This window comes from Trachypithecus francoisi, unplaced genomic scaffold (assembly GCF_009764315.1).
Source record: "Trachypithecus francoisi isolate TF-2019V2 unplaced genomic scaffold, Tfra_2.0 Contig01585, whole genome shotgun sequence".
Lineage (NCBI taxonomy): Eukaryota > Metazoa > Chordata > Mammalia > Primates > Cercopithecidae > Trachypithecus > Trachypithecus francoisi.
In genome coordinates, this window is record NW_022681444.1 from 10758576 (window position 1) to 10777991 (window position 19416).

The 19416-nt window shown below is 51.6% G+C and overlaps 1 protein-coding gene and 1 pseudogene across 3 annotated transcripts in view; one reads left to right on the top strand and one right to left on the bottom strand.

The window, feature by feature from the left end:
- Window positions 1-19416, bottom strand: part of AK8 (adenylate kinase 8) — a 163021-nt gene that overhangs the window by 126167 nt on the left and 17438 nt on the right. For 2 of the 3 annotated variants that reach the window (XM_033194892.1, XM_033194901.1), the window contains exon 5: window positions 11288-11356. In XM_033194892.1, coding sequence (XP_033050783.1) covers window positions 11288-11356 — 69 coding nt within the window. Of the gene's footprint in view, window positions 1-11287; window positions 11422-19416 lie in introns of those variants that run through there. The other variant, XM_033194909.1, reaches the window with a different exon arrangement.
- LOC117073982 lies at window positions 10250-10349 on the top strand (annotated as a pseudogene).

A 19416-nucleotide genomic window follows, 5' to 3' on the forward strand; every position in this document is an offset into this window, starting at 1 on the left:
AAGGAAACTGGGTGGTTAAGGAACAGGAGTGACGGGGGACTTTGGTGCCTTTGGAAACCATAGGAATGAATATATCGTGGTTATGAAATAAATTCATTCATTCTTTAAAAAGCCATCCTTCCAGCAGCAATGTGAAGAAAGGATTGGGAAGAAACCAGGGTGGCTGCGGGGAGATAGATCAGCTTCCAAATAAAGGAAAGGGATTCTTAGCAATTTAAATAAAATAGAGCACAAATGGTGACTATGGGCAAGGTAAAATTTAGAATCTCTTTGGTACTGAGCCTTTCCCTCCAAGTTTCCAGAATTTACTGCCTTATGTCTTACCTTTTCTTTGCCCTACAGGGGTAGTCTGAAGATTCGGACACATTCTCTTGATTGTCCCTAACAAATGGCTAATGGGTATCCAACAGGTAGAGCCAGCAATGCCTTTTGATTGTTCCAATACAGAGTGCTAATTTTTCTTTCTCTAAGCATTTGATGGTCACTTCAAAAAAAAAAATTCTTCAAAGAGATTGCATTAGACCAAAAAAAAAAAAGAAAAAACAAAGAAAAAGAAACCACTCCCCTGCATTAATACAGAATCCTGATGGGTTATGATTGCGTTCTTTTTCCCTGAACACTATTCCCTGCATTCTTTTTGTGCTCTAAATTACCAATTCTAGTCCCTGTGTAGTTAAATAATAATCATTACCATATAAATGAATATGCATATGTGTCATTTTTCTCCCTAAAAGCAAGAAATTCTGTTTATTTTGGATGAGGGTTTGTTTTCTTTTTGCACAACCAAAGCACATAATTAGAAGCCTAACCTCTTACTCTTGAAATCCTGTCTCCAGCGGGAAGAGATGAAAAGGCACTGGATGCCCCTTGAAGGTTAGAAGAAAGTTTAAAACAAATTGAAGGAGATATTCCTTTACTCTGCAGGTAACAACAGCATGGACATGATCAGAATCACAGAACTATAAGGCTAGAAGGGATTTCCATGCTCAAGTCCAACCCCATGATTGTATAGATGGGAAAACTGAAGCCTAAGGAAGGAGGTGAAGCTCTCACCAAAATAACACTCACTGCCTTTTTGAGATGCAACCTTTGAAACAAGAACAGAGTGGCCAAGAGTACAACGCCGTGTTTGCATCTCGGTTCTGAGACTTAACTGTGGGATCTTCAGCAAGATACACAACCTCTTCAGGGCCTGGCTTCTGCATCTGTGAAACAGGGTGGACAACAGTGCCACCTCCGCAGGGCTACTGTAAGGACTCCACAGCACACAACCCTGCTGCCGATGCTACACTCCCAACCAAGGGGAGTCACCCAGAATATAACTGCAGCCTCTTGCATAGTGCAAGGTGCGCCTGAAATGTCATGTAGCAGATAACACGCCAAACCAGGCATGTAGACGACGGCTACCACCATCATCAAAATAATCACAATAATAACACACATTATAAATACTCATATAGTCAATATATTATTTATAATATAATATAATCACATATAGTGTAATGCAACTAATAACGATGTCAATCATAATTGAGAATTTAATTTATAGTATTAACAATAGATATCATCATTTTTATGATGGTGACTTGGGATGCATAGTCCCGTACTCTGTCCACACTGCAGGTGCACTATGCAGACCAAGCTTTTAAATAAGCTCAGGAAGAATTCACAGAAGTTGAATGTGCATTTGAAAGACTATTCTAGGCCGGGTGCAGTGGCTCACGCCTGTAATCCCAGCACTTTGGGAGGCCGAGGCAAGGGGATCACTTGGAAGTCAGGAGTTCGAGACCAGCCTGACCAACAGGGTGAAACCCTATCTCTACTAAAAATATAAAAATTACCCAGTGTGGTGGCGGGCTCCTGTAATCGCAGCTACTCAGGAGGCTGAGGCAGGAGAATTGCTTGAACCTGGGAGGCGGAGGCTGCAGTGAGCCAAGATCATGCCACTGCACTCCAGCCTGGGCAACAGAATGAGACTCTGTCTCAAAAAAACAAAACAAAACAAAACAAAAGAAAGGCTATTCTAGATCACTGAGGGCACGTTTGGGATATCCAGTTGCAATCACAGAGAGAATCACCATATTTTCCCCAGAAACTATCAGTCAGTGAGGTAGAGATTTTTTTAAAAATCACGGAAACAAACCTGTCCAGGCCAGCTGAATCCTGTGTGAAAACTGTGCAGCCTTGTTAGATTCTGGAACGGGGAAAGAAGCGCAGTGCGGCTTCAAGGGGGTGTACGTAGCCAGTGGGACACACAGACGATTGTTGGCAGCCCACCCTGAGGCCCTGCATCTCTGGATTCTAGATTTCCACCTAGAATCCAGAATGCTTACCCACCAGAAGCATTTCCATTGGAACGCTGTAACTTGCAAAAATTACTTACACGAAATAGTACTGCTCCATATGTTTTGAGGTTGGAAAGGAGAGAGACTTCAAGAGTTGCTCAGTGGTATCCAGACACCCACCCTGGGCCTTCTGCAGTGGTTGTATGGGGTGGATGGGACAGAGGGGCCCATAGACGCCTTGGCCCCATGCCAAGCCTCTCTTCCTGCTATGAAGTTCAGATCCACCTCTGGCTGACATAACACCTTTGCTTATTTATCTGGTTCACACTGTCTGTCTCTCCATGACTAGAACTTCTGTTGCTTAAGAGCAGACGTTTAACTTTCTTGTTCACTGCTTTGGCCCCTGTGCTTAGCAAAGTGATTTGTTGCATAAGAGAATAGATGAATGAATGAATGAATGAATGAATGAATACTTTTAGGAAACACTGGCTGGGGAGCCGGGTAGGCCAACAAACCATGACAAGGCTTTTGGTCGTGACTCCAGTTGAGGAACATATCAGGTGGCATGGGGACACATGGGGGCCTGTGAATGGCACAAAACATGACAGGGAGTAGGTAGGCTTTGCCCAGCCTTTGAGCTTCTGTCCCGGGCTGCACGGCACAGCCCTGGAGCCCCTGGGTCACAGCGCTGGTCCTGTGTACCACATGCCTGGTCCACCCTGGCCAGTCCTGCTGCTTCCCACTGTGTGACTCTGGGCGTGCCTCAGGCCCTGCAGCTATAAAATGGGCACAATAATAGTAACATTGACCATGTAGGGTCCCATGAAGCTGGAGAAGCTGCTGGGCGTAGTGTCTGATGCCAGGCTCAGATGCATGCTCAGTTCAGGTCTCTAGCTTCTCCTGGGGTGAGATGGAGAGCTGGAGCAGAGGCTCTGGGCCTGTTCCGCTCTCTTGCCTGCCTGGACCCCAGAGACCTCTGCCTTCCAGTGGCCAGCAGGCCAGCTCCTGGCTTCTGCCGCACCAAGGCAGCTGGTTGAAGCAAACGCTCTTGACCAGGAGAGAGGGCCGGGGGAAGAGCGGCCCGGACACAGCAGTTCCTGCTCAAGTTCCTGGGTTGGCCGGGCGCGGTGGCTCAAGCCTGTAATCCCAGCACTTTGGGAAGCCGAGACGGGTGGATCACGAGGTCAGGAGATCAAGACTATCCTGGCTAACACCGTGAAATCCCGTCTCTACTAAAAAATACAAAAAACTAGCTGGGCGAGGTGGCGGGCGCCTGTAGTCCCAGCTACTCGGGAGGCTGAGGCAGGAGAATGGCGTAAACCCGGGAGGCGGAGCTTGCAGTGAGCTGAGATCCGGCCACTGCACTCCAGCCTGGGCGATAGAGCGAGACTCCGTCTCAAAAAAAAAAAAAAAAAAAGCTTTAAAAAAAAAAGTTCCTGGGTCACAGGTGGTTTGGGGATCATAGCATCTTCAAAGGAAATCTGAAAAGGGAAAGGCAGGTCTTCCACAACCAGGCATAGGGAAGTCCTGCTGCCTTTGCTGACTGAGACAGACTGTGGCGCCATCTCCACTGGGCCTTTCGTTTGGCAAGGGTGGTGATGCTGGCTCATGAGTAGGCCACATGTTGTAGGTGCATGTTATTCCTGAGGATAGGAAGCACACAATTTCTCCCTTCCTGTGTGCTTAGGACGAATGCTCATCACACTGAGAGTCCTGGTTTCAGGAACTCTTGGCATACTGAATTGGAAACACCACCTGATGGCTAAGACCGTATCCAGCTGTGCTTTCACAGACAGCCCCCACCCCTGCTGAGGGGGTCCAGTCCTGGGCAACTCGGGTACACTTAAGCCAAAGAAGTACCACCCCCCTATATTTGACCAAATTTGATGAGTAGCTATCATTATGAAAAGAGAAAACGGCTTAGCTTTAAAGATCAAAGAGAGCCAGGCACGGTGGCTCATGCCTATAATCCCAGCACTTCAGGAGGCCAAGACATGTGGATCACTTGAGCCCAGGAGTTTGAGACCAGCCTGGGCAACATGGTGAGACCCTGTCGCTACAAAAATTATAAACTTAGCCAAGCAAGGTGGTGCGCGCCTGTGGCCCCAGCTCCTCAGGAAGCTGAGGCAGGAAGATCGCTTCAGCCCAGTTTAAGATCAGCCTGGGCAACACTGGGAGACCACGTCTCACACAAAATAAAAACGAAAGATAGACGGGCATGGTGGCACGTGCCTGTAGTCCCAGCTACCCAGGAAGCTGAGGTGGGAGGATAGCTTGAGCCCAGGAGGTTGAGGCTGCAGCGAGCCATGACTGTGCCATTGCACTCTAGCCTGGGCGACAGAGCAACACCCTGTTTCAAAAAAAAAAAAAAAAAAAAAGACTGAAGAGAAGAAAGGAAGACTCCGTTGAATGCTTCCAGCCTGGTGATCTGCTATGCAAGAATCTAATCCAACCTGGCAAATGCATAAGAAATAATGGATTAAGGCACACAGCATTTTGTAGGGGAAAATGCTGGCCCACTTCCAGTCACTCGGGCCATCTTTCCCTCCCCTTTAATTCTCTGCCAAAAGATTGTTTGGCATGTCCTAGAGAAAAGAGGTGGGAAACCTTAAACATAGTGACTGACCGAAAGGTCAGTTTTAGGAAAAGTTCCCACGGGGTTGATTGGACACTCTGAGTTAAGAGTGCGAAGTTGGGGTAAAGGGCTGGGTTTTCTGGTCCCTGCCTCACTTCTGGCTGCCATTCCCTCCAGCCTAAGACAGCCCCTCCACAGTCCACTCCAGTCCCCTTCACTAGAGACTTCAGGAATAACTGGACTCTCCTGGCCATGGTTTTTCCATCACAACCCTTCTCACTATCTGCCTTGCCTTGGTCATGTTTGACTCTGTCTCCAATTGCAAATGGTGAGCCCAAGGCAGGCAACACCATCTTGCTCATCTTGCTAGAAGTGGGGGGTGCTAAGGAGGAGGGTCTCGGGTGTGGGGAAGGGTCCTAGCAGTGAAAACAACTCAGTGCCTGCAGGGGGCACTCAACTGGAGATGCAGAATCAAGCCACGGAGCTTGGAAGTCGGGTGACTGGGAGGGAACTTAGTGAAAATGAAAGTCTGCAGTGAAGCTGGTCTTTCTCCTAACACTCCTGGAAGGTGGAAGTTTGCTTTTTTTTTTTTGAGATGGAGTCTTGCTCTGTCACCCAGGCTGGAGTGCAGCAGCGCGATCTTGGCTCACTGGAACATCTGCCTCCCAGGTTCAAGCGATTCTCCTACCTCAGCCTCCCGAGTAGCTGGGACTACAGGCACGTGCCACCGTGCCTCGCTAGTTTTTTTATATTTTTAGTAGGGATGAGGTTTCACCATGTTAGCCAGGATGGTCTCAATCTCCTGACCTCATGATCTGCCCGTCTCAGCCTCCCAAAGTGCTGGGATTACAGGTGTGAGCCACCGCGCCCGGCTGGAAGTTTGCTTTCTATTGAGAGCTCAAGAGAAAGGACAGAAATGTTTTTGTGATCGATGTGAAAGTGTTACTTAGAACAGGGGTTGGCAAGCTACAGCCCCCAGGCCAAATCTGGCCTGCTGCCTGCTTCTAAGATAAAAGTCTTTCTAGAGCACAGCCATGCCCTTTTATGTCTGTGTTGTGTACGGCTGCCTTTGTATTACATCAGAGCTGGTCGTTGTGATAGAGGCCATATAGCCTGCAAAGCCTCGACAAGTGTCTCTTCAGCCTTTTCAGAAAACATGTGTCCACCCCCGATTTAGAACAGCCTCTGGGCTCTGGATATCTGCCTACACCTGGGCAGAAGACCAACCGCTCACAATGAACAATTTGAGGTCAGATGTAAACACACTGTTCAGAGTCAGCGTTGCAGCCCGGCCCGCAGGTGTTTGTGAGGTAGATCCCATGGCTGAGGGCCATGCGGAACAAGCTCGTGAGAACTGCTACTCCAACACCAGCATGCTGAAAAGATTCCTGGGTACCGCTTCAGATTTGGGGCTTCCCAATAAATATATATATTTTTTGAGACAGGGTCTTGCTCTGTTACTCAGGCTGGAGTGCCGTGATGCATATTGGCTCACTGCAACCTCCTCCTCCCAGGCTCAAGCGATTCTCCTGCCTCAGCCTCCCGAGTAGCTGGAATTACCAGTGCATGCCACCATGCCCATCAAATTTTTTGTGTGTTTAGTAGAGACAGGGTTTCACCACGTTGGCCAGGCTGGTCTTGAACTCCTGGGCTTAAGCTATCCTCCTGCCTCAGCCTCCCAAGTGCTGGGATTACAGGCATGAACCACTGCATTCAACCCTAATACCTTTTTTTTTTTTTTTTGAGACAAGGTCTCACTCTGTCACCCAGGATGGAGCACAGTGGCATGATGTCAGCTCACTGCAACCTCCTGGGTTAAAGCGATTCTCCCACCTCAGCCTCCCAAGTAAATGGGATTATAGGCGCGTGCCACCATGCCCAGCTAATTCTTTTTAATTTTTTATTTATTTATTTTTTTGAGACAGAGTCTTGCTCTGTTACCCAGGCTAGACTGCAATGGTGCCATCTCAGCTCACTGCAACCTCTGCCTCCTGGGTTCAAGCGATTATCCCTGCCTCAGTCTCTCAAGTAGCTGGGATTACAGGTGCCCACCACCATGCCCAGCTAATTTTTGTATTTTTAGTAGAGACAGGGTTTCGCCATGTTGGCCAGGCTGGTCTTGAACTCCTGACCTCAGGTGATCTGCCCGCCTCGGCCTCCCAAAGTACTGGGACTACAGGCATGGGCCACCACGCCCAGCCAATTTTTTTTGTATTTTTAGTAGAGACGGGGTTTTGCCATGTTGGCCGGGCTGGTCTAGAACTCCTGGCCTCAAGCAATCCTCCTGCCTTGTCCTCCCAAGTGCTAGGATTACAGGCGTGAGCCACCACGCCTGGCCTGGCCCTAATACATTTTCAAGTGAGAGACAGATGGAGAGAGAGAGAGATAGTCTGTATGTGCATATATATATATTTTAAAAGGACACAATTTCCGATTCTGGGAGATATGAAATGCGCGCCACCCCCCTTGTCACCCCCAGTGAAAGTAGCTGTAATACATGCATAAAACACATGGGGCAGCTATTCGAGGACTCAGAAAGTTATCCAGTAGTAGGCAAGTTGGGGGAAAAGACTAGAATCCTAAATACCACCAAACCAGTATCTCCTGGCCTAGTCTTAAGGCAACCTGAAGGCTGAAGGTGCGCAACAGATGGGAGAAGAGTGAGCTGGGAGGGGAGTGGGAAAAGGGGCTCCTAGCACTCGGAGTGCGGGTGCCTCTGTGGGGTTTTTCTTTTCTCTGTTTTCTCACACTCCTGCCTCTAGGCAGTCCTGCGTTGGCCGTGGTGGCACAGCTGTGTCAAAGGGGCCTGCAGGTACCTGAAACACTGAAAGAGGGGACCCTTCTCCAGTCCCAAGAGAACAGGGCAAAGCCCGGTCAATCCTTCCTCTCTTGTCCTCCCACCACTTGACCCTGGTCATGGATGCAGTCTCAGGAAGTGAGTGGCAGAGCAGGATAAATAAAACCTCAGTTTCCTGGCCAAAATACCAAAAAGAAGAGCACCGGGGAACTAGGAGTTACTGGGAGATGCCAGAGAGGGGAGCTCAGGGAAGTAACTAAACACAGTGTTTGATGAGATCAAAGGTTCACCCCCAAGCTGTGCACGTGTGGGCCTGACCCTACACGGCATTTCAGAGACACTGAGACGTGAACTGTGGCCAGCTCACTGCCAAGTCCCCACGTGCCCCTGGGTGATATGCGCGTAGCACAGAGCTGCACGGTCAGTCACTGCACGGCACTGCAAAGGGGCTGAACACAGGACTGACGTGGAAACTACACCCTGAGAAGCCTGGTTGGAACGTGCAACCTGAACCCAACTGAATCAGTCATCTCCTTAGGCAAAAATAATGACATTTGCCGTAGGAGTTACACAAGACCCAGAGCCTCATAACAATATTTAAAATGTCCAGGATACAAAATTACTTAGCGCAGGAAGAACCAGGAACGCCTCTACTCACATGAGAGCAGATACAGATGTCACCACCACATAACTCAGATGTTGGCATTAGCGGATGAAGACTCAAAAGCGGCTATTACAAGCAAGTTCCAACTGGTAAACACATGGAAAGATAGAGTCTCAGCAAAGACACAAAAGGCAGAAAGGATCGATGCAATAAAAAATTCACAGGACAAGCTCAACAGTGGAATAAAAAATAAAGGGAAGATTCAGTGACCCTGACAATAGTTCAATACAAATGATCACATCTGATTGGCAGAGAGTAAAAACAATAGGGGCCAGGCATGGTGGCTCATGCCTGTAATCTCAGCACTCTGGAAGGCCGAGGCGGACGGATCACTTGAGGTCAGGAATTCCAGACCAGCCTGGCCAACATGGTGAAATCCTGTCTCTATTAAAAATATAAAAATTAGGCCAGCCGCAGTGGCTCACGCCAGTAATCCCAGCACTTTGGGAGGTCGAGGCAGGCGGATCACGAGGTCAGGAGATCAGGACCATCCTGGCTAACACGGTGAAACCTCATCTCTACTGAAAAAAAATTAGCAGGGGATGGTGGCACATGCCTGTGATCCCAGCTACTCAGGGGGATGAGGCAGGAGAATAGCTTGAACCCGGGAAGCGGAGGTTGCAGTGAGCTGAGATCGCGCCACTGCACTCCAGCCTGGGCGACAGAGTGAGACTCTCCATCTCAAAAAAAAAAAAAAAAAATTAGCCAGGCACGGTGGTGTATGCCTGTAACCCCAGCTAATGGGGAGGCTGAGGCATGAGAATTGCTTGAATTTGGGAGGCAGAGGTTGCAGTGAGCCGAGATTGTGCCACTGCACTCTGGCCTGGGCAACAGAGTGAGACTGCATCAAGGAAAGGAAGGGGAGGGGAAGGGAGGGGAGGGGAGGAAAGAAGATAAGAAAAAAAAAACATCGGCGCCTCAGGGACCTGTGTGACAACAGCAAAAGGGCAAACTCTTTGTGTTACTGCAGTTGCAGAAGGGGAGGAGAGAGAGTAGGTGCAGGAAGTTACGTGAAGAAATAAAGGCCAAAAACTTTGCAAGTTTGGAGGAAAACACAAACCTATAAATTCAGGAGCTCAGCAAACACCAAAAAGAATAAGCCCAAAGAAATTCATCCCAGACATGTCATAGTTACACTAGTGAAAACTAAAAACAGGCCAGGCGCGGTAGCTCAGGGCTGTAATCCAGCACTTTGGGAGGCCGAGGCGGGTGGATCACCTGAGGTCAGGAGTTCAAGTTCAGCCTGGCCAATGTGGGGAAACCCTATCTCTACTAAAAATACAAAAATAAGCCGGGCGTGGTGATGCATGCCTATAATCCCAGGTACTTGGGAGACTGAGGCAGGAGAATTGCTCAAACCTGGGAGGTGGAGGTTGCAGTGAGCTGAGATTGTACCACTGCATTCCAACCTGGGTGACAGAGAGAGACTCCCCCTCAAAAAACAAAGAGAAAGGAAGGAAGGAAGGAAGGAAGGAAGGAAGGAAGGAAGGAAGGAAGGAAGGAGAAAAAAAAGAAAACTGAAAACAAAGAAAAAGTCTTGAAAGTAGTCAGAGAAAAAAAATGATGCATTATTTATAAAAGAATTTGAATGACTAGATTTTTCATAGAAACCACAGTGGTCAGAAGTAAGGGGAGGCTGGGTGTGGTGGCTCACGCCTGTAATCTCAGCATATTGGGAGGCCAAGGCAGGAGGATTGCTTGAGACCAGGAGTTGGAGACCAGCCTGAGCAATAGAGGGAGATTCAGTCTACAAAAAATTAGCTGGGCGTGGTGGCAGACACCTGTGGTTCCAGCTACTGGGGAGGTTGAGGCGAGAGGATCCCTTGAGCCCAGAAGGTCAAGGTTACAGTGAGCAGTGATTGCCACTGGACTCCAGCCTGGGCAACAGAGCGAGACTCTGCCTCAAAAAGAAAAAAAAAGTAAGCGGAGTGCTAGCTTTGGCAAGCACATATACTAAAATTAGAACAATACAGAGAATATTAGCATAGCCCCTTAAAAATTACAAAAAAAGAAAAAAGAAAAAATTGTAAGTGAAACATTTATAAAGTGCTCAAAGAAAAAAACTGTTAACCTAGAATTCTAAATTCAGAAAAAAATATAGGAGCCTAGGCGTTCGATAACCAGCTTGGGCAACATAGTGAAACTCTATCTCTACAAAAAGTAAAAAAATTAGTTAGGTGTGGTGATGCACGCCTGTAGTCCCAGCTACTCAGGAGGCTGAGACAGGAGAATCCCTTGAGCCTGGGAAGTTGAGGCTACAGTGAGCTGCGATCATGCCACTGGGGTCCAGCCTGGGTGACAGAGTGAGACCCTGTCTCAAACATACATACATACATACATACATACAATAAAATAAAAAGAGAGAAGTAATGACGTGACCAATAGGGTTCCTGTGAGGACACATGAGTCAGTGGGCAAAGCCCTTCTGTGGCGCCCATCACTGCCCAGTAGATGGGTGCTACGCTGCTGTCCTCCTGAGCCCTCCCCTGCCCTCTCCACTCTCCTCGTGCCCCGGGAGGCCGGCCTCAGTGTACTGCTCACCTGGATTCTTGCCCTTTGGCTTCACTGGGTCTGGCAGGAGATCAAAGGACGGGAGGCGAGAGTCTGGGGTACCCCTAATTCTGTCTCCTGCCAATGCCAGTCCCTGGCGCCTCGCCATCACTCGCCAGTTGCCTTACCCTCCCACGCTTCTGTCACTGTCCTGTCATTAAATGCTTTCCTGTGACTCCTCTGGGTGGGCTGGCTATTTTCTACGGGAACCTTGACCGATACAACGAATTCCACGCTCTTCCTTTTCCTTTGACAAAAGCAAAATCCATGTCTGTAGACCGACCTTCACGGAGCTCCCGTTTGCCTGCCTTACCTTCTCTCATGCCTCTGGTCATCTCTGGTCTTGGAGATGAACACACGCCCTTCACCCTCCCCTTTATCTTGGCACTGAAAACCCCAGCTCACTGGAGTCTTACCCGCTTGATGCAGTCCTCTTCAGCCAGGCGTTCCTGAATCAGCTGGACGAGCAGCACGCTGGGAATTGTCTGAAGGAAAAAGGACACATGGAATGATGGCCCGAACCTGCATCCTGCAGCTCAGGACACAGACCAGCACACACCCCTCACCAACGCCCTGGCCTCGGGAAAGCTCCGACCACCATCCGGCCCCGCCCTTCCTCCACCCACCGCACCCCCTTCCTTGAACTCTCTTCTACCCCCAGCATCTTTGAGGGCCTCCCTCACATGTGTACTCACCTTATTCTGTGCCCAAGCCCCAACATGCCCTTGCCCACCTCCACCTGAATAACTCCAGGGCTCCCTCAGAGCCTCAGCCCCAACTGCCAGCCTGCAGGAAGCCCTGCCAGATCCTCCCAGGCCAGGCTGGTGCTACTTCCGTGCTCCATCGTCCTGGATGGAGAACTCCGTCACTGCACTAACCACCACACATTCTAATGGCCCGCCCATGTGGCTGTGTCCCCAGTAAGTTATAAAGCTCTTCGAGGAAAGGGACAGTGTCCTGCTGACTCTGGACCCCAGACAGTGGGAGGTGGGAGGGGATTGGCTCCAAGACCCAGCAGAGGCAAGTGTGTCCATCTCTTCCCAAGTCCACGGTCAGTGACCTCATGTTGGTAACAAAATTGGCCACGGTGGGAGTGTCTACACCACAGAAATGGCAAAGGCTACGTACAATAAGGACTCCCCGCCCTACCCCCAGTGCTGGTTGTTGAATGTTGACCAGCAGACCACTGCCCCAGTACCAAAGGGTATCAAGGATAGAGGAAGCCCTGTTGGCCATAATGAAACTTCAAATTCCTTGCTTCATTCAACAACTAGCAGTCACGACGGCTAGCGTGTGTTAAGCATATGCTATGTGCCAGGCCCTGGGCCAAGCACTCCATCCTCTGCTCTGTGTAACAACTCTGTGCCATCTGTACCGCTGTCACCCTTTTCATAGAGGAGGAAGCTGAGCCTCAGAGAGGTGAAGCCACTTCTCTAGGGTTGCACCGCCAGGGGGCAGAAGGCAGGGCTGGAACTCACGCCAGTCTACCCAGAGCCAGGCATGGGAGTGACAGACAAGCCCAGATGGGTGAGCGAGGGGAGGAGGCTGGAAGCTGCCTCGCTTCCGAACTTTCTGACCAGCATTCATACTCTACTTTTTATAATCAAGTCTGATCTAACTCACAAAGCCTCAAACGCCCCAGGGCCAATGCCCCTGGAAAACCCACTCCCAAGAGTCCCCTTGCCCTGGGGTCACTGAGAGCTGGGAGTTCTTCCCAGTCCCCCAAACATTCTGCCATGGGAGACTCCCAGGCCAGCCCCAAACCACACATCCCAACATCAGGGCAAAACCAGCCTCCCAGGAACAGCAAGGAGGGGCTTCTGTCTGGGGCTGGCCACAGCCCTTGCCACAGCCGGCTGCCCAGGTGTGCAGTTGGGGTCACACAAAAGTGCCCAGCTGAGGGGGTGAGGGCAGGGGAAATCCACTTTACACTCCTTTGTCCAAGCGGGAAGGTGCTGACGTGGGGCCAGGCAGCCCAGGCAGATGAGTACCTGTTCCTAATCTCTCAGTGTCCTGGGGCTGGTGGTGACCCTGGCAACATTCCAGTGAGCTAGACAAACATCTAGATCTTTACATTTAGAACCAACATTTGTGAGGGCTCGGAGTGACCACCAGACCCTGCCTCTGGAATGCCGTGGCATCTGCCTTGACTGCTGTTGGCGCACCTAAGGGGACAGAGAGCTAGGTCATCACAGAGCCACTCCAGCAGGCTGCGTGAACCCGCTGGGGCCTGCTGACTCACAAGGGTACTTTCCTAAGGGCCCTGTGCATGGCAGAGTGTGTCCAGGCTTTGTTCTATTATGTCCTGGTCGTGAGGGTGGGGAGAATGGATAGCCCTCAACCACCTCTAACTAGTGAGGTTTGCCATTTTTCTACCCCAAATTTAATATCGTCTGTGCTCAGTGAACTGGCTTAGGTCAGCCCAAACACTGAACAACTGACAGGAAGGACCCTGGAGAGAGAGCAGCTGGGTGGGGTGGACAGTCCCTGCAGGGGCTCAGTTCCTATACACTCAGATCATCTCCTGGATTCACATGAGGCAGCCTCCTGCCTGCCTTTCCCTTGGGCTATTTGAATGGGTTCCTGACAAGAGCAGGCTGGACCTGGGCATATGAGGGTAAAGGGAGGGGATGTCCTCAGGGACCCAGGCATTCAGGGTAACTGGCTTATGGTGGGGGTGGGAGGTGGGGGGAGGGGAGACAGGCCCTGGAGGGACAGCAGGGAGGGCAGGCATGGGATCCTGATTGGGGGAAGTTAATGCCAGCTTCAGGAGGAGAATCGGGTGGGAGTGGGGGAAATCTGGCCCCAGGGAGGTCCTCTGGGGACTCAGCTGCTTGTGGTCTGCACCCTGGCTGCCCACTGAGTGACCTGGATGAGTGGCTTTAACGCTTTAAGCCTCAGTTTCCTCACTTGTAAATAGGCCAAAGATAACATGTTTCAAAGAGTTTCTGTAGCGGTTAAATGAAATGATACATGTGACAAGCGTGGGGCGTTGCTGGCCCTCAGCAAGGGCTCAGCACTGTGGCAATCACTGCCCCCTGAGCACCCTCGATGTCCATCTCTTCCCAAGTCCATGGTCAGTGACCTCATGTTGGTAACAAAATTGGCCACAGTGGGTTGACACCATAGAAATGGCAGAGGTTACAATAAGGACTCCCCACCCTGCCCCCAGCGCTGGTTGTTAAATATTGACCAGCAGACCACTGCCCCAGCACCAAATGGTGTCAAGGATACAGGAAGCCCTGCTGACTGATGAACTAATGAAACTTAATTCATTCAACAAGTAGCAATCACACATCACGTCGGCTAGTGCTTGTTGAGAACATGCTAGTGCCAGGCACTGGGCCAAGCTTTCCACTCTTCGCTTTGTGTAACAACTCTGTGCCATCTACACTCCACTTACAGTAACACAGGCTCCCAAAGAGGAGTCCCAAAGAGGAGTCACCCTCTTGCCCTTCTGCCTGTATGGTCTGAGTGTGCTCAACTCCACCCTCAGATCCAGAGGAGGGCCCCGACTGGTCCAAGCCAATCCGCATACCCCACTCCTAGCCGCTGTGATTGATTCAGTGTTAGCCCTTTTCATAGAGGAGGAAGCTGAGCCTCGGAGAGCTGAAGCTGCTTCCCCAGGGTGCTCTGCACACTCTCTTCTCCACAGAGGACTGGGGAGGAAGCAGCTCTTCTCAGGAGAGTCGCTAAGGCCTGGCCTGTGCCTTTCCTTGTAGTGCACACTAGTGGCTAAAAATCTCTATGCCCACCCACATTTCTGAAAAAGGACATGGGAAGTAGAAATACATTCCAATCAAGAAGGTTCCAGATCGAGACCATCCTGGCTAACACGGTGAAACCCCGTCTCTACTAAAAAAAATACAAAAAACTAGCCGGGCGAGGTGGCGGGCGCCTGTAGTTCCAGCTACTCGGGAGGCTGAGGCAGGAGAATGGCATAAACCCGGGAGGCGGAGCTTGCAGTGAGCTGAGATCCTGCCACTGCACTCCAGCCTGGGCGACAGAGCGAGACTCCGTCTCAAAAAAAAAAAAAAAAAAAGAAGCTTCCTTGCTGGGGGCGGGGGCTTCCTTGCGCAGCCTTTCTAATGCAGAGCAGAGACTCAGCCTTGGCATCAGGGCTCACCTCCCACCTCTGCCCAGGGCAGGCTCTCTGCTCCCAGTAGCTGCGATCCAGCCAGCTGGGCGACCCTGGGCAAAGCCTCGACCTCTTTAGGCCTCACACACCTAACCAGTAGAAATCAGAAATGAGACTGCAAGTGTGGCTTTTATTTTAATTTTCCATACACTCCACTTACAGTAACATGGGCTCCCAAAGTTCCTTTGAGGAGTCGCCCTCCTGCCCTTCTGCCTGTATGGTCGGGGTGTGCTCAAGTCCATCCTCAGATCCAGAGGAGGGCCCTGATTGGCCTAAGCCAATCCGCATACCCCACTCCTGGCCACTATAATTGATTCAGAGGCTGCCTGCGACCCAGTCCCAGCCAATGAAAGTCAGGCCCAGGACATCAGTGCAATCATTAGGGGCATGAACCCCTGCTTTCCACCAGATCAGAAGCTGAGAAAATGTAAGAGCAGGAGCTGCAGCAGCCACTTCACGGGCATGACGGGTGTGGAACGGAATGAAACCAGCACAAAGGGAAAGAGAGAAGCCAGACCCAGCCACAGAATGGCTTTTCCAGGGATGGGGAATGGGAAGAAAAAAGGGCAGATAGTGAGAGAATGAGGGAGGGGCACCTCTGCTGGGAACTGGATGAATGTGTTCGCTTGAAAGTTATGGGGCCACCATGTTTCTACGAGGTAGGCAGCCAAAGTCAAGACCGAGAGCAAGAGGGAGACACAGAATGAATGGATGGTGCACAGAGAAAAAAGGAGACCACAGAGGCAAGAAGGACGCGAGCCAGCATCCCGTCCCTGGCTCCCACATCTGCTGACACAGCCCTGTGTCCTTATCCTATCGCCCCCTACACCCACCTTTCTTCCCTGAGTCGGTGGTTCTCAACTTGATTGTGCAACAGAATGCGGGCAAAGCTTCTGGAAACACAAATTGCTGGGCCCCACCCTGGGAGCTCTGATTCAGTGGCTCTGGGATAGAGCTGAGAATGTGCATTTGTAGCAAGTTTTCAAGTGACACGGATGCTGCTGGTCAGGGCATCACACCGGAGAACCGCTGGCATAAGCCCACCCACACGGGGCCCCCAGGGTCTGGGGAAAGCTGCTAGAGAGGGAGGGTGTCTTTCCGCCAGTGCCCATTTCCCCCGGGTCTCCAGGGGAGCTTCCCCAGGCTGGCAAGGGAGGGGGTAGGCAGGAAGCAGCACTGTCCCTTCCCTCTGCATCTCCCCTCTGTCTCATCCTCTCCCCTCCCATCCCCTTTCATCCTTTCCCAGCCCCTCAGGTCCTCTCCCAACCCCAGGCACAGCCAGTATCCATCCTGGGGCTGTTTTTCCCAGATTCCTCTGCCCTCCCTGACAACACCCATTCAGGAGGCAGTGTTCAAACAGGTACAGGACACAGAGGAGGGTGCCAACCAGGACACAGGGGGTGCCAGCCAGTCAAACAGCACCAGCTGAAAGGCGGCCAGCCCCGGTGGGGCACAGCGCCCCCTGCAGCCTGCACAGCAGGGGATAGGCCGGTGGCTTTGAGCGCAGCTACTCCTGAGCACCCCCCGCCGCTCCCCGCCACTGTGCTGTCTCCATGCCAGCTTTGATGTGTCACGTCAGTAGCAGGGCTTTCAGGAGCTGCTTCTCGAAGCTCTGCCAAACTGTCTTAGCAGGAATCAGCTTCCCTCCTTGCAGAGCGCTGTGATGCTCTCCCACCCCAGCCCCCAAAGCCTGGCGTTTGGGGAGAATCAGGGAGAAGCTGACACAGTGCAGTGACGCCGCTCCCAGCCACAGAGAAGGCTCAGCCCCGGCTCAGGCCCCTGGCCCTGGGTCTCCCTGCTCAGTGGCACTGCAGCACCCAACTAGCTGCTCCCGTGCTGTTTCTGTGCACTTAAGGGCAGGACAGGCTGCGTTTGCTGCAACTTGGATTTTTCTCTCTTCCCCTTCCAGCACCCAGTGCAGCTTTGGTGGCTTTCCGGGCCTGGGGGCAGACTGGCTGATCTCCTAGCCCTCCAAGGTGCCGCCCCACTGTTTTGCGGTTCTGAGGCAGCCAAGTGCGCCAGTGCCAACCCTGGCTCTGACCCTGGGGCGCCACCTGACTTCTCCCCAGTGGGCTTTCTCACACTGGGATGACATGAGCGTGCATCTCCCTGTCCCATCTCCAGGCCCCACTCTCAGGGACCCTAATGTCCCTGTGTCACCATGGTGAGTGATGTCTGCTCAGAAGTTGTGGGCATTTTGAGCTACAGTGTGAGCTTGGGAAGTAGAGCAGGGAGGGGAACAGGTAAGATGCCCTGATCTGACCCCCACATCCCACTTCTCCATAAAGGGGCTTCTCCTGGCAGAGGAGGGAAACCCAGTAGTCGGACTGAGTTCCCCTCAGAACTGACAGAACATCCTTTAAAGACAATTCCCATTCCAAAGTTACCGCTGCTGCTCGGAGCTGTCAGAGCAGGTTAGGAGACAGCAGGAACTGCCTCCTAGAGTCTGCGAGGGGGAGGGTTGGGGGACCAGAGACAAGAGGAGGGAGAGGAGAGGAGAAGAGGCTTCAAAGGAAGAGAGCAGACCTTACAGCGTGGCACCCAAACAGGTGCATGGAAGAAGGTGACAGCAAAAGAAACCCTGGACTGGACAACGGCCAGGGAATTTTCAAAGGAGCAACGGAGGCTGGTGCTCTGGCTTCCCTGGGCTGCAGTCACCTCCTCTACCCAAAGCCTTCAAAAAAGGCCCGCTCCACGCCGCTGCCTGGAGTGGTTGACTCTGGAAAGGGAGGGAGAGACTGAGGGCGTTCCCACCGTGTCTCAGTTCAGCCTCCAGAAATGAAAGCAGCAAGGCCAGCTGGAGATGGAGTGGCCAGAAGTGAGGGAGATACCCAGCGGGACTCAGAAGCAACATCTGTGGGCTATTTCCCAGAAATCCTCAGAACTATTTGGAGGGGACTATGTTTCTTGTGTGCAGACAGAGGTAGGATGAGGGCTCACGTTGTTTTCTCTCTCTGAGACAGGGTCTCACTCTGTCATCCAGGCTGGAGTGCAGTGGATCCATCATGGCTCACTGCAGCCTCGACCTCCTAGGCTCAGCCTCCTGGGCAGCGGGGACTACAGGTGTCCATGCCTAGCTACATTTTCTTTTCTTTTTTGTAGAGACAGAGAAAAAAAAAAGAAAGGTGGCGATCCTCCCGTCTCAGCCTCCCAAAGTGCTGGGATTATAGGTGTGAGCCACTGCACCCAGCCAGACCTTTTTTTTTTTTTAAACAGTAGAAATTTCAGGCTCATAAGTACAGGATCAGCACCTGAGAGTGGTTCCTCAGTGGCCTCCCGACTCCCCCTTCTCCTCCCTTCTCCTCCCTGCCTCTCCCTGTCCCCCCAACTTCCCCCTCCTCGCCCCGGGTCTGCCTCACCTGAGCCTTTTTGTGGTGTTTATGATGTTGAGTCAGATTGTGGGCTTAGAGACAGGGCCAGAGAAAGCAGGTGAAGGAAAAAAGACTTGGCCAAAAAGATGAATTCAATTAACTTAATAAATAAGAAGAACGGGAGGCAAAGGTGGCCTTGGGCTGGGGTCCCAGGAGCAGCGTTTCAGGGGAACGGGCCTGTGGAGAAGGTGCTAGAGCCACTACTGTGGGAAGAAAAGGTGGGGGTTTCTGCAGTATTACTGGAAACCATGTCCCTTTCACGGTGTTCAGTGAGAGGACTGGGGCCATTTTGACATTCATTTCGATGGCTCTCACCATGTCTTTGGGTCCCTGATCCCCTCCAGGAAGAGCTGTGGGGTCAGCATCTAGACAAAATCACTCAGGGGAGCTGGTCACCAGCCAATGACCTTGGCTGGTGTCCAGCGACAGGAGCATCTTCAGGGCATCGAACGTCTCTTCTGGTCTGGCCTGGACCCAGAAGCATCACGTGTCCCTGATGGTCCAGTGAGGGAGGGGCCCGAGCTGGAGAGGGCCCAGGAGCCATAAGAACACCGTCTCCTCAGGGAGATTTACAACCCTGGCTGGGCCCTGGTGGAATCCTCAGTGAGACTTCTAGGTGTGATCATGTGTCCCCATGTGTTTACTAAAAAAGGGCCCTTACCTTTGGGGTGTGGAAATAAATGAAGACCACCCAAAGGAGACAAGCCAAGGCTGTTTACTCAGAGCTTGCTGGGGCAAGGGAGTTGGCCAGCATCGTTCCCATCTGGTGGACTCGAAGGCAGGTAGAGGATAGGGAGAGTTTTAGAGGAAGAGGGAGGGCTCCAGGCATGCCTGCTGGAGGCTGCTGCTGGGGAGCTGGAGGCGTCTCTCTAGAGGTGAGCATTCCACAGGACTGGACAGGGGAGCACGTTTGGCTTTCTCTGGCTGGTCCTAGGTGGGAAGCAGGAACAAAAACTAGAGACACTGCCAGTTATTAATGATGCCCTGGCCATTTGGGATAGGTGACTACAGGGGTGACTTAGTTCCGCTTCCTGGA